This window comes from Rattus norvegicus, chromosome 9 (genome assembly GCF_021556685.1).
Source record: "Rattus norvegicus strain SHRSP/BbbUtx chromosome 9, alternate assembly SHRSP_T2T, whole genome shotgun sequence".
NCBI lineage: Eukaryota > Metazoa > Chordata > Mammalia > Rodentia > Muridae > Rattus > Rattus norvegicus.
Window position 1 is genome coordinate 49,772,736 of NC_141542.1, and position 14,931 is coordinate 49,787,666.

At 37.6% G+C, this 14,931-nt stretch overlaps 1 protein-coding gene across 3 annotated transcripts in view; it reads left to right on the forward strand.

Annotated features, from left to right (window-relative positions):
* Khdrbs2 (KH RNA binding domain containing, signal transduction associated 2) overlaps nucleotides 1-14,931 on the forward strand; it is a 506,623-nt gene that overhangs the window by 147,070 nt on the left and 344,622 nt on the right. For all 3 annotated transcript variants that reach the window (XR_015628455.1, XR_015628456.1, NM_133318.2), the window contains exon 3: nucleotides 1,737-1,853. Coding sequence is in view for 1 of the 3 variants with exons in the window: in NM_133318.2 (NP_579852.1) it covers nucleotides 1,737-1,853 (117 nt within the window). In the remaining 2 variants the exon portion in view is untranslated. The remainder of the gene's footprint in view (nucleotides 1-1,736; nucleotides 1,854-14,931) is intronic.

Genomic DNA, 14,931 nt, shown 5'->3' on the forward strand with positions numbered 1-14,931 from the left:
TCAAGTTTGCTCGTGGGGTGCTGCCCACGGGCTCTCTGCGGCGGCAGCAACCAGGAAGCCTCCCATTCCTTCTTAAAAGGAAGGAAAATATCCATTAGGAGGTGATATGGAAGCAAAGTTTAGAGCAGTAACTCAAGGAATGGTCATTCAGAGCCTGACCCACATGTGGCCCATATATATACAGTCACCAAACTAGATAAGAATTCTAAAGTTAAAAATGCATACTGAAAGGGACCGGATATTGATCTCTCCTGAGAGACACATCCAGAACATGTCCAATACAGAGGTCAATGCTAGCAGCAAACACCCGAACTGAGAATAGGACCCCCTTGGGGAGAATTAGAGGAAGTATTGAAAGAGTTGAAGGAGCTTGCAACCCCATAACAACAACAATGCCAACCAACCAGAGCTTCCAGGAAGTAAACCACTACCGAAAGACTATATACATGGACTGACACCGGGCTCCAACTGCATAGGTAGCAGAGAATAGCCTTGTTGGGTCACCAGGGGAATGGGAAGTCCTTGGTTCTGCCAAGGTTGGACCCCAGTGCAGGGGGATATAGGGTGGGGCAGTAAGGGGGATGTATAGGGTAAATTCAGGGGAGGGGAGAGGAAGGAATGGGGGCTTATGGACAGGAAACCGGGAAGGGAAATAACATTTGAAATGTAAGTAAAGAAATATATCTAATTAAAATTTTTTTAAATAAACATTTTTAAAATTGTTGGCCAGAAAAAAAAGATGTATTTCCAAATTACCATTGGCGATATGCAAAAAGAGGTTAGTTTTATGTTTATTACTGACACTATTGACTGTCTATGTTTATAAAGTACATAAGACCTATATTATTCTGGAAACTATATCTTTGATCTTAAATCAAATATACATCTCAGGGCTGGAGAGATAGCTATCCCAGTGTTACCTCACTTTGCTTTTCTAGAGGACTCAATTATGGTCCTCACTACTGACTTCAGAGGGCTCATAAATACTTGGAACCCCTGTTGGTGCCCTTTTCTGGCTGCCATGTGTATACCTGAGCACTTAGGAGGCACGCACACACACATATGCACACACATAACACACACACTCACACACACACAGGGGAGAAAGGAATAAGGGAGGGAGGGAAGTGAGAGAATGAGAGGAGAGAGAGAGACAGAGACAGAGACAGAGAGACAGAGAGACAGAGAGGGGTGAGAGAGAGGGGGAAAGAGAGAGAGAGATACATTTTAAAAGAATATGCATACTAAACTGCTTCTGATGTTTTAGTATTAAATCTAGCACCTGGTGTATTTATTGATTTAAGAACCTTTTGCATTACTTGAGGAACTTAATTTTTCCCAGGTGATATGTGTTTTATTTTATTATTTGATTAATAGGATTTTCAATGAACTATTGCTATCAGCTTTCTTTTAGGAAGTAGCATTACCTTAAGAGCGTTTGGATTGGAAGTCTGAAGTAATTCCTGAGGTTTTGTGTGCAAGTGTGCAAATGTGCACATATGTGTAGGGTGCACCTCATAACCTCTTCTTTTTTTTTCTTTTTTTTTTTCGGAGCTGGGGCCCGAACCCAGGGCCTTGTGCTCACTAGCAAGCGCTCTACCTCTGAGCTAAATCCCCAACTCCCCCATAACCTCTTCTTAATGGTAAAGTTAAAATCTTGTAATCATTACTTATACTTGATACAAAGTATACTTTGCTCTTTGTCATTTGGACATTCTGTTGATTTTGCTTTTCAGTTCAATTTTGTGGGGAAATTGCTTGGACCAAGAGGAAACTCCTTGAAGAGGCTACAAGAAGAAACGGGTGCTAAAATGTCTATCCTGGGCAAAGGATCGATGCGTGACAAGGCAAAGGTACCAAGCGTCTTCTCATGTTGGGCAGGCTCCAGCTGGGAGCACTGTTTACTGTACGCAGGGATGGCTTTTACATTTTTCTATGAGGCTTGTTTCTGGTACCACACTGCTGCCCATTCTGGTATCAGTCTCTTCAGTCATCCCTTGCCTCCTCCTCAGGGCATACTTCTGTGTTTTCTTTTGCACTTCTCTTAGTAAGTTGCTGTCATATTGTTGTACTTTTTAATATCCTCAGTGGGATGTTTCTCCATGTTGGAACTTGGGTTTTTGAATTGCCTAGTTGGACCCTTTTCCTCTTCTACCACACAGTGCCATCCATTAGCTCATTGGATTCTCTCCACTATTTCACTTGGACCCCATTGGCTAAGGTTATCCCATACATTTATCTGAAAATAGGAAAATCCTGCTTGTGCCTTGAAAGGTTTCCATGGTGTAATTGCACGAGTCATCTGGCCCGAAGGTAACAATAAGCTAAGGGACATCAAGTTTAATGTTTGTAATAATTTATTTCACATCTGAGCTACTTAACTGCACCTTTTCTACAGTGGTAGCAATTTGTCAGTGTTAAAATTCAGGGTTGGTAGAGATGTATTCATGAGGAATCCTGAAAACTCATTTGATAAGCAGTGGGATGTATACAGTTGCACCATTTGGCCAAACTATATTTTTATCTTCTCATATATTACACGATTCTGGGAAAATGAAAAGCTCAGATGTTGAACTTTGACTATGAGAACACTTAGGAAATCAAATATGGGTTTCAGTTTTAAACGATTAAGGAGAGACCTTAAATGAATGAAATTAAAATGAAAAAAATATCACTAATCTGGTCGATAATTTCATAAGTTTTGTAGTAGTAGTTTCAGAAATGATAAATTGTTGCAAGGACCATCCATTCTAGTTACTCTGCTCCCATTTAGGAGTAACTGTCTAAACATTTAAGAGTTTGTTGCTATAATTCCTTGCCAGCTGTCACGTGCAACCCAATTTATATTTTCTTCCTAAACAAGATGAAATTTATACACTTTGATTATATTTTCCAATATTCTTTAATGTTGGATATTTAATTACTTAATATAAAACCTTATATCTGAATTTGTTATTTTCCCCAACTGTGTCAAATTCTTAGGAACGGTGTGCTTTTCCCAGGGTTAAGGATTAGATTAGGCCTTATATCTCTCTTAAGGTTTAGTGAACTCTGCAGTAACTTAATATCTTCTTTATGCTTAAGATATAGCCGAATGATTTATCTTCATATCGCATTGAAGTCTTTGCTCTCCCAGGATGGAAATGGCCTGATTAGCATTGTACATTAGGGACCGTCATACCATCTCTTCTTGTCTTTTAAAATGTATATGTGCATATTTTTCATCTCTATATTTTTGGATATTTTTCTATCCATCAAGTACAAAATTGGATGCCCTTCCCTGTAAGCAGCAAAATTCTGTGAAAATCCAATAGGAAACATATTTGATTCTAACTTTCTATTGGGCTTAATTACTAAAGCTCCTTATTACTTAAAATTCTGTTTCCAATTAATTTTTGTGACCCTCCCAACATAGTTGGCTCTGCTTGGAATGTTTTCAGATTGTACTACAAAATTTAAATATAAGAAATACAGTGAAACAAAATGAAGTGCTTAATAATAGTGTTGCATCATGCCACAAAAAATGATTCTTCTCACATTAGGACATGACTTTCAAGAGTAATAGACAAGCTACATAGTACATATTTGATTAAAATACATTTTTAATGTTCCTGATCACTATGCCTCTTAGTAACATGACCTGATATCATTTGGTTTGCTATCTTAAAATATATAAGTAAAACTCATCCAACTTTTCAATGACTATATATAGGTATATGCATATAGTCGGTCATCTAATAGGCTTGAATACAGGTAGTAATTTCAATAGTATTCATTAAACATACTATGACCAGTTCATAAATGTTTTTCCTCTTAGAATCTATATCCTGGTAAAGAGGCAGATAATCTATAAGTGAATGCATTTTGAACTGTGATTGTTTGATAATTATTAGAAGTTAGATAAAACAGGAAAAGAGAAGAAATTACTAGAAGCAGAAGCAATGTTTTGACACAGGAATCAAAATAATTGCCAGGTATCAGAGAACCAACCATGAAGCACACAGAATTGCGAGAAAGGATGCAGAGGATAAAGGTTCTAGGAAGAACATGTGCCTTTACCTTTAACCTTCTAGCAACCATAGCAACAAATACAACAGTTCAGTGAATTTGTTATGTTGGATACATTCGGATTGTTAGTCCATTACTATGGTAAAGCTTACTGCAAACTAGTTCTCATGTATTCCTCTCAATTCTAATCCCTTGTCTCTGCAGTTCTGTTCTCCTCCCCATTAGATGACCTTGAACCATGGCCATGGTTCTTTCATTCCTTTCTTCTCTTCACATACCCTGTGATCTACATACTTCTGAACTGAAGCTTTATCAAAGACTGTTGACTGTTGACTATCTGTGGCTTTGTTACGGAGTTTAGAGATTTGTTCCTCACCAATCTAAAATGCTGATGATAGAAATCTACCAGGAAATGATATGTGTGGTGAGTGAGTGACTGAGTGTGTGTGTGGGGAGGGGGCGTACATGTGTGTTGAGGGGGGACATTTGTGTATGCATGTGAATGGATAAACAATGATTAACCAAACTTTAGTCGACTTCCTTCTGAGTCTTTGCTCAATTTGTCTTCTTTATGTAGTATCAAAATCAGTGCTACCTTGACGCAGAGGTCATTAAAGAGAACAACACTTCCCCCATTGTTTTAGAGTGTTTTCCATGATTGCGATACCATGTCACATTTGGTCATAAACACTATGACCAAAAGCAACTTGGGCAAGTAAAGGGTTTAGTTTGCTTATGGTTACTTTCCATCATTAAAGGAAGTCAAGACAGGGACTCAAATTAGGCAGGGATCTGGAGCAGGAGCTACGCAGAGTCTGTGGAAGAGTGCTGCTTACTGGCTCATTCCCTCTAGCTTGCTCAGCCTGCTTTCTTAATGGATTTCAGCTCAGGAACTGAAGTGGAAGGCATGAAAAAATGCAGACTATTATTTTCCTCCTCATAGCTTGCTCAACTTCCTTTTTTATCAGAACTATGACCTCCCACCCCTGCCCAGGATTAGAAGTACCATCCACAGTGAGCTGGACCCTCCCACCACACATCAATCACTAATCAAGAAAATGCTTTCCCACATAAGAGTCTCATGAAGTTCCTTCTACTTCCATGACTTTAGCTTCTGTCATATTGGCAAAAACCTAACATTACACAAATTTTTTTAAATTAAGAGACAACTTAAGAATAATAGGATAACCCTTATGTACTTACAGATAGAGCTTTGTGCTCTGCTCAGTATCCCTCCTATGATTGCCCCATATAATAATTCCACATTATATCATTCAAATTAGCCACCTACGTGACTTTGGTGCAGAAGTTAACATACAGACTGTACTTCTGCGTTAGATCTATTCCTGATAGAATGCATAATATCTATCTTAAGCTTGAATGTCATCTCATGATAAAATGAGATATTTGATTAATTATCTAAATCAGGGAAGAAGTGAATAAGTCACAAATATTTATTCTACTCTAAATATTCTCAAGGGTAAATTCAATATTGTGTTTTATAAAATATTCAGCACCTTTCCTGCTTGTACAAAGCCTGTAATTGAATTATACAGCCTGACCCATTTAATATTGTCCTTAAAAACAATTAAGACAAGGTTGATTGTTTGCATAGAAGGACATATTGACTTGGACTTGTCTGCAAGAGACTGCAGGACCTTAAACCTTTCAGTTAAAACAGCAGATTTTAAGATGTATTCCATAATTACTATAACGTTGATTGTGCAATATATCAAAGCGTTCTAGAACTATGTCAGAAGGCTTAACAACTTGAATTTTTTCATATTATTTTGTTATTCATGATAATGGGAAAAATGCTATTTTTACTTAGTTATATTTAGCCAATACTCCATAAGCAAAATAATAAACAACTAAAATGCAAAAATAAAAGGCAAAGATTCAGGCTAACAATAGCCTGAACCCACTTGCTAGTCATGGCTTGTTTCCCATGGTCAGATCACAGAATCTCTGAAGTATAGTGTAGGTAAACCAATCCAGGAGGCATGCTAGAACACACATTGACTTTTGCCATCTGGGGACCTGAAAAATGGAGGCAGACTATGGTCTAATGCTCTAGACTGCCTTACTTCAGTCCAGTGCACTTTTATACAGTAATGTAACACAGAAAGCAATGACGCGAGGAAGGCTGTCTGAGTTCAGAAAAACATGTTAACAAGTGCCAGGAAGCACACACAAAATATCGAGAGAGCAGTCCTTACCCCCAGAACTTTCTCAGGACAGATCAATTTAAACACAATTGCCTTGCGTGTACTGTGGATTATATCTAGGAAAACACACAGGTAAGTCAGAAGGCCATATCCAGTTTCAGGGAACTCTGACCAGATTGGCTTCCATAGCTATGTTCTAACACTTGACAAGAAAAAAAAATTCTTATAAATTGAATGCAAATATTTGTCTCAGGAGGCATGAAAAATACGTCCAAGAACAATCCAGAGAACAAAATGCACCTGAGGTAAAAGGTGCTGTGTCTTTCTATCTGGTGCTTCTCTCACAGTTCTCCAAGACATTGTTTACCATGGGAAATTCCTTTCAACGTCCCAAACAAATAATACATTATAACCTTCCGGGACACGGTATTCTTGGGGGAAATACAAGCAAGCAAACAAACAAAATACAGTAGGTTGGCTTTACATCAAAACACCCCAAGAGAAGTAGCTGACGGCTTAGAAATTTCTTGAAAGTCAAATTCCATCATTAAACCATATGGCCGGGCAACCTTGAGCAGCCACAGCGCTGCAGGCTTGACTTACAGATGCTCGCACACAGTCTTTGGGGTAACTTACTGCGGCTCCAGTAGGGAGGCTGCTATTTTTAGTGGAGCAGATATTGAAGTCAGTGAGGGGGAACTGAGGGCAGTGATTGTACAAACTCATCTTCAGACAGTGTGAGTAACAAGTATATTATCCCCATGAAACCTCGTCAGAGAGGTTAGGGCATAAAAAACCATGGTAGCTAAACTCACCAAGAGAAGACTGCCAAACCAGGAGCACGTTAAAGCACACTGTATGTTGTCCCCAAATGGAATTTACAAATGGCCATTGCAAACAAATGACACTGTAATGAAAGCCATTCTGCCTTAACTCATAAGAAGGTCGGTAGAAATTTTGAAATGTAGTCTTGCAACGTGCTAGGGTACATGTTAAAAGGAAAGGGCTTTGAGATGATTATTATATGAAAATATAATAAATCTCGAGGCAAACTTGAATTCTTTGATGTGCTAATAACAGGAGAGTTTTCTGTTCCATAATAGATCATCTGTGTTCAGAAATGGCTGCTTTAGTAAATCCTTTCTGATTTCATGGCAAAATTGATTTTCATCAACAATAAAATCAACTAAAACCCTTCAAAGAGAAGTTGTTGCCTGGTGGGCATTGCTGAGGTAAACCCCAGCACCCTGGGCTCTGCTTAACATGAAAGGGGCTCATAGTTTCTCAGATCCTGAAGGGACAAAGCCATACTCATTGTCAATCATTTGCAGTTGGCTACATAGACACGTGTTTGAGTCCTTTAATATAGCTAACAGAATGTAACCCTGCAGGCTCAAGAACTCAGACACAGGAGTTTCCACCTTAGCCATGGCCAGATAAAGTGGGCAGAATCTCAACAGTATTTCTTTCTTAACTTTCCTTCTACAGGAAACCTTTGCTTGTTCATCAACCCTTCCAGCAGAGTTGTGGAATAGTCTTTATTGGCGTATATATCACTGGGCGTTGTGAAAGAGAGTGAGATATTATTAATTACAGATGGGTCAATTTTATTCTTTTTCTTCATTGCATTATTCTGTCTTGCTTATCCTAACTCTAAAGGGTTAAATGACAGCACGGCAGGTCTCATCTGAGCAGTAGAGCATAATGAATAGTTCACAACACTGAATTATGAGCACACATTTTATAAGGACAAAATGAAATATGTCTTTCAATGTTGAACCAATAGATTATTTCAAAATATGATACATTTAGACTCTAGTGATCAAGTAATTACAGGGATTAGGTTTTAGTTGAAGCTAAAATTTATCATCATATTTGAGAAATACGATTTTTATATTAGTGTCTTTTCATTTTATGTATGAGCAATTTGTCATTCGCTGCAGTGTACCATGACCTTAAAATGAAAAGGAAAAATACATAAATCTATCCAGGCTTAGTTTTCCTTTATAATCTTCTGACAGATTATGAGGTAGCACTTCTGTGAGTCAAAAGCATTTTACCTTAAAATACTAAATTCTTCTATTCTGGCTTTATCAACAGATGTAACTATTCTGTTTAATTATTATAAACATGACTCCATTGTCTAATTTTTCTGGAGAAGTATAAGCAAATATCTCCTCATGTCAGACATGGTACCCAAGACAGATCCAAGAAAGGATTCCACTCAAGCCTCAAGCAGTGAACCAGAGAGAGTTTGGGAGCCATGAAAAAAACCACAGCTGACTCAAGGCACAGATTACTTGAAAAGCTCACCCCAGCATGGGAGATGACTCTCTCAACAGCAGCCTTGGAACTGCCTGCCTGACCTCCAGGTGACCTTGGCCAGTCCAAGTCTCTTTTCCCCAGCATTGCTTACTGCTAGCATAAGGCCACCGAGAAGGATTGGGAGACTTTTCAGGTTCAGTTTTCTGAGACCTAGAAATTGTATCACATGTGTGTTATGACCTCCCTCCTCATCCAAAGAAGGAACATGTGTCTGTTTGCAGAATGTCACTACACAACCAAGAGCCTTTAGTATGTTTTCAGGGATTTATTATCTGTTGGTAAACCACTTGTCCTTTGCTGTTTGAACTCCAGTCTTATGTCCCAGTAGGAGAGAAATAAGAAAATCGCAGGCCCGAAAGTTTCTTTCATCTTACTGCAGTATGCTTTGATTTAGGAAACTATCTAGAAATATAAGCATGAAAAGAGGAACCCAGCAGTTTGTAAAGCAGAACAGTAATAATATGTATGGTTTCTTATGCCACCGATGCAAGATTTTGTCTATTATTTGTGCTTTGTTTTAGTAAAAGACAAAACAAAACAAAACAAAAAGAAAAATCAACCTACAATATGATCAAATATACCCTGGTACATCTTAAAATTCATTGTTAAACGTGAAACTCACCAAAGACCAAGTCCACGTTATTTGAGCCAATTTGAAGGAAGCTTTAATCAAATACTGACCAGGATGGTGGATTCTGGCCAGAACCATACTGGAGTTCTCAAAACATGGCAACACATCATATTTTGCAGAGGCTTTAAAATACAGGCCCCTATTCCTCAATGGCTCTGGTCAAAGGCAAGCATATAGGAGGTATTTTCAACCATACTTCCCACCTGCAACCAATCCTGGGCAAGTTTACATCCCCCTTATTTCCTGCCCATAGACCTTCCTCCGATATGTTATCACGTACATCTGGTACAACTGAGTCAAACATATTTGTTTCAGGGAGCAAAAACTTGTGGTTTGTTATTTCCCACAAATGACATCCTCCAGCACTGGAGGAAAGTATCTGTCCGCAGGCAAGGGGGACTTTAGGTTAACTCTGGCCCTCACAAAACATTATGAGCACTTTTGGAATTGGTTCAACATTCTTTGCTATTTCTTCTGGAGAAAACACATACACAGATAAAAAATAAAATCAATTAATGTTAGTGTATGTTTAAGTTGATTTTTAAAAATTAATTGCTATTTTAATTTACATGTTTCTGTAGTGCAATATGTAATACCTCAATATCTATATGCAGTTATAAAACTGAGGTAGTTAATTAGGGCATGTCAGGTTGATACTAAAATATTAAAATACATATGTTTATTGTCTCTCTTTCAGTACATAATCTATGATATAGTGTGTTTAAGAACAAATTTTACTGTTAGCAAAATTACCCCCTAGTAGCATGTTGAACAAACCCGGAGCATATATAGCTTCTCGAGTTCTATGGTATATTCTTTTACTAAGCTGCATGAATTTCTTTATTGTGATATGTGCAGCTGTGTTTTTGCTTGAACCCTTATATGATCATACAGCAATACACACCCAAATGATGACATCGTTCCTTGGGAATTGGGTATCAAAAGAATTTTTTTCTCCAATACCCACAGTACATTTTTAGTTAAATAGGATATCTATTTTTTTAATCTGCTGCATGACTTTAATATGGAACTAAATGGGGAGAGTCATGCACAACTTTCAATAATGGGACAGGGGAGACAAGTCAGTCAGTAAATTACTTACCATGGAATGAGGGCTCACAGACTGATTCTCTAAGCCCATGAAAACAAACAACAGCACTTGTAACATTCACCCTTTACCCCTGAGCTCTGAAGAGGTAAATCCTGGAGCTCACTGGCCAGCTAGCAGGGACTACTTGGCACGTTGCAAGCCACTGAGAAGTCTTGCCCCAATGACCAAGAAGAAGATGCCTGAGGAACACCATTTGAGTTTGTACCCTGGAATTCATAATATGCACACACAGCCAAAACTACATACATAAACATTACTTATTATTAGTGTATAATTAAAGGGTTTTTAAATTAACTACTGTTGCCATTATGTTTCTGTAGTGTAATATTTGATAGCTCAATATCTTTGTGCAACTATCAGTTATAAAACTGAGGTAGTCAATCTTCCTAGATAGGATGGCATTGTCTGGCATCAGTAGGAGGAGAAGCCCTTGGTCCTGTGAAGACTCACTTCCACAGTGTAGGGAATGCCAGGCTGTTGAGGTGGAAGTGGGTGGGTGAGAGGAGGAGTATCCTCAAAGAAGCAGGGAGAGGAGGGATGGTAGAGGGTGGGAAACTGGAAAAGGGAATAGCATTCGAAATGTAAATACATAAATATCCAATAAAAATGTTTTTTTTAAAAAAAACTTGGAATACTTATACATATTGAGGTGGCGGGTACAGGGCAATATTTTAAACATGTATGTTCATTTTCACTGATTCTGCTCTCTGTGTGCTAAACACTCTACAATTCTACTCTTCCAGTTCTTAATAAAACACCCTGTGAACTGCAGTCCCCACACTGGACTGCCAAACAGGAGTACTCAGTCTTTCATTTAGACAAATGTTATTTTTCCTCCTTCCTACCCTTCCTGACCATCCCCTTTTAAGTCTAGTAATCAATCTCTTAGTATATCTTGGGATTGAAAGTTTATCATTATTAGCAGATTTTCAGGAAGACACCGTTAAATGCTTTTCTTTTTCATAGTTGAAACTTGACCCTAGCCTAAACCAAACTCATTGAAGACAAATTGGGAAAACTGGTTCAAGCCAATGTGAGGCATGTACAGGTTCAATTGAAAGGATAATAGGTTCATAGTAAAACACCCAAGAGCAAAAACCCTGTGATCAACATAAGAGTTCATCTGTTCTGACTGAACCTCTGTGTGTCTTTAGTTGCAGTGATGTGTATCTGACTCACTATTCTGACCCCATCTTATTATTTTTATTCTTCACAAGTCATTCCCTGGTTGAATATTACTAATCCCATCAAGCATACATATTTGAGAATTATACTCCATAGCTGAATAGTGTTATCATGAAAGAATTAGACAGTGTCTCGGTAATTGGTAACATTGGTTAAAAAATTACAGAACTCCATTTACATGGGTTAATTAACTAGTCCATAGCGAGCCCAGGTAAAACCAGAGCAACAATCAGGTTCTTAATTGAATAAATGAGCAATGTCACCAAGCTTAATATTAATAGTTCTCTGTGAGTCTAGGTTAAAGAAGGAAGTCAGAAAGGCCAAAGAAAGTGAAGGAGAGGACATATATGGATATTTATGTATTTTGCTGCAAACACTGTAGGATTTGCACTTGCCTTTTATGGCTGGCCACGTTTTGTGCACTGGCAGGACTTCTGTTCACAAGGTCCTCCACGTAAATGGCACTGTCCAATGTGACCTTTCAGGAACCATAAGTACCCCAATTGCCAACAGAAGATACACACTTGATTTTCTGTTCTCATTAGGATTCCTTATGACCTTATGTACTTTAAAATTACTGTTCACTTTTCGTGCTCCCCCCTTGTACAAACATCACAAAAACTAGAGTGAAGATTATTTTTATTGCATCAATAATTATTTCCCTAGAATTTAATATCAAATCCCTTATCGTGGCAAAGCCACAGACACAATACTGGAAGAGTAGTGTAAAGTTTTGTTTGTATAAAATTTTATTGCATTAAAAGTTTAAAGAAAAATAAAAAAATTCAGGCCCTCACTAATTTTAACCTCAAAAAGTAAAGAAGATCAAAGGTAGTGTTTTTAAATTTGAAACAAAATGCTAAGTTACACCAAAAGCAGACAGAGTAACGTCCTCTGTGGAAAAAAATTGAGACAAGAAACTTAAAGGAATTTTAAGTTTTGTATAATATCAGTACATATACCTCACATATACATACAAAACATAAAGGTTTTGTTTCTTATACTATAAGCAGATGTGTCTCACACATCAAATAAACCATAAAGGTTATGTTTCTTATAAGCATGCACCTCATATACACACAAAACAGAAAGGTTGCATTTTCTATAGTATAAAAGCATGTTCCACACATATACACGCAAAACATAAAGGTTACATTTCTTATGTGATAAAAACACGTGCCTCACATGTACAGAGAAACATAAAGGTGCTTTTCAGTTTCATAAACTGGTACTCAAAATTCGTATTTCTCAAATGCCTGATAGATGCTCCACTCTTTGGTGACATTACCGATATCATGATTACTTTAATCAGGTTCATCAAAGTCTATAGTCTCTCCAACCAGCAAGGGAGATCAATGATGCCAAACCATGTGACTGACTGTACACTGAGCAGATTTATAATCCCTGAGACGAGGTAATAGTTCCATGATTCTAATCATATATATTTTATTCAATTTTCATGAAGATTATCTGTAATAATAATCTAAAGTAAAATTCAGAGAAACGTTTTCTTGTAACTGTTATTGTTTACCTCAAGGAAGATTTCCTAATGTGAGTAAGACACACCTGCATCTCACTAGGATCTAGCTTAAACATACCTTGAGACATAAAATTTGAAATTGGTCAACCAGTTCTTGCCCCACAACTCTAGTAGCTAGTGGGTAATTGGCATTTATCTGCTCTGTCACCATGTTATTACACAGACAGCACGTTCTATTTTCAATCTTAAATATAGAAAACATAAAGAGAGAATACAATCTCTCTGTGTGTGCATGTGTGTGTGTGTGTGTGTTTCTATATAATTGCCTGAGACAACTGCTTAACTGAGTAGATGCTTAATTACAAGGACTCCCAAAACATCGAGAGCTTTTTTATAATATTAGCTTATTTTACCTACTAGATTACCACCAAAGAATCAAAATTACAGGTGAGGAAATCTGGACTGTTCCCTGGTAACATTTCTGAAAACATGAAACCTAAAATAGATAGTTAAAATTAATTGAAATTCATTTAAATGTACTTTGTATCTAAGTTATTTAAAGTTCGTGGAAAACAGGAAATCAAATACCCTATTATTCCCTGTCATGATCTGGCTGCTATTAACTTAAAGTTTAGATGTTATTTATTTCTGAGAATACCACAGTACATCCTTTCTCCTGTTAATCACAATGTGTACCTTGGAAAGGGGGAGTTGGACACTTAGTTCTTGGGCTGGTGGAGCCCGTAACCTGTAACCAGAACTTGGCACCATGTGCACCTGATCCTTCACTTGCAAAGAAACTGGACATGCTTTTCCTGTCCACCCACGTTCTGTCAGCAGCTGGGCTCTGCAGGAAACCCTCTTGTTCCTAGAGTAAGAGTTGAGTCTTTAGGAAAAAACTTATTTTTCTCACTTCATCACTATAGAACTCCATAGATTAAAATATTGATCAAATATTGTAGAGTACATACAGTGAGGAATCATTACACATTGCTATAAATGTTGTTCAAATTGTAAAATGAAGCTGATAACCTTTTAAAAATCTCTCTCTCTCTCTCTCTCTCTCTCTCTCTCTCTCTCTCTCTCACACACACACACATATCACACGTGTGTCTGTCTGTCTGTCTGTCTGTCTGTCTGTCTGTGTGGAGGAAAGCCTGGTATCTTGCTTTCGACCATATTTTGAGACATGACCTCTCACTGAACCTAGAGCTTGTTGTTTGATGTAGACCAAGTATCTTTGAGGAGTCACCTCTCTCATGCAGTGCTGGGATGTTGGTTGTGTGCTGTGTTATGAAGCTCAGTTCTATGTCCTGGGAATCCAAACTCGGGTCCTTATGTCTATGCTGCAAGTGCTTTAACTATTGAGCTATCACACCAGCCTCAAATGTTTTCTTTTCATGATTTATTTTACTTTATCACCAGATCATTGCATCCATTCCATAACTGTGGGTAGTTTATCTTCCAGCCATTGAGACTGACTCTCTGAAGAACTCGAATGCTTGCAATGTTACTTTTATATCATTGCAATCATCATTACATCTTTTGTTTTAATCTCAAATAGTCTCTGATTCCCTCTCTGAAGGCCCCCAGTAAGTGCTTAACTGCTTTGTTACTGTTCTCTATGCTTACTTTAAAATCTACTTAATTTCAGTAGTGCACACAATAGACTTATTTCTATGTTTCTCCATTGGGTTCCCTGTGCTCTTCTGTATAGCAATAGTTCTTGTAGAGCAATGGTGAATCACTATGTGGCTACATCTCGACTTTCTTACACATTCTTCTTTAGAGAGCAATTTACATATTCCAGTGTGAGAATACATTTTCACAGTAGAGAATTTAAGAATTACTCAGTCAAAGTTAGGACATAAGGATATACATCTATATTCATATTATTATTTTTGATGAGTAAAATTTCTGATAATGTAGGAAGCACTTCCGAGGTATTGGTTGTATATTTTAAATCTGATCCGGGCATAACTTACTAGCATGCATTGTCTCTATAAAAATTAATAATTCCTAT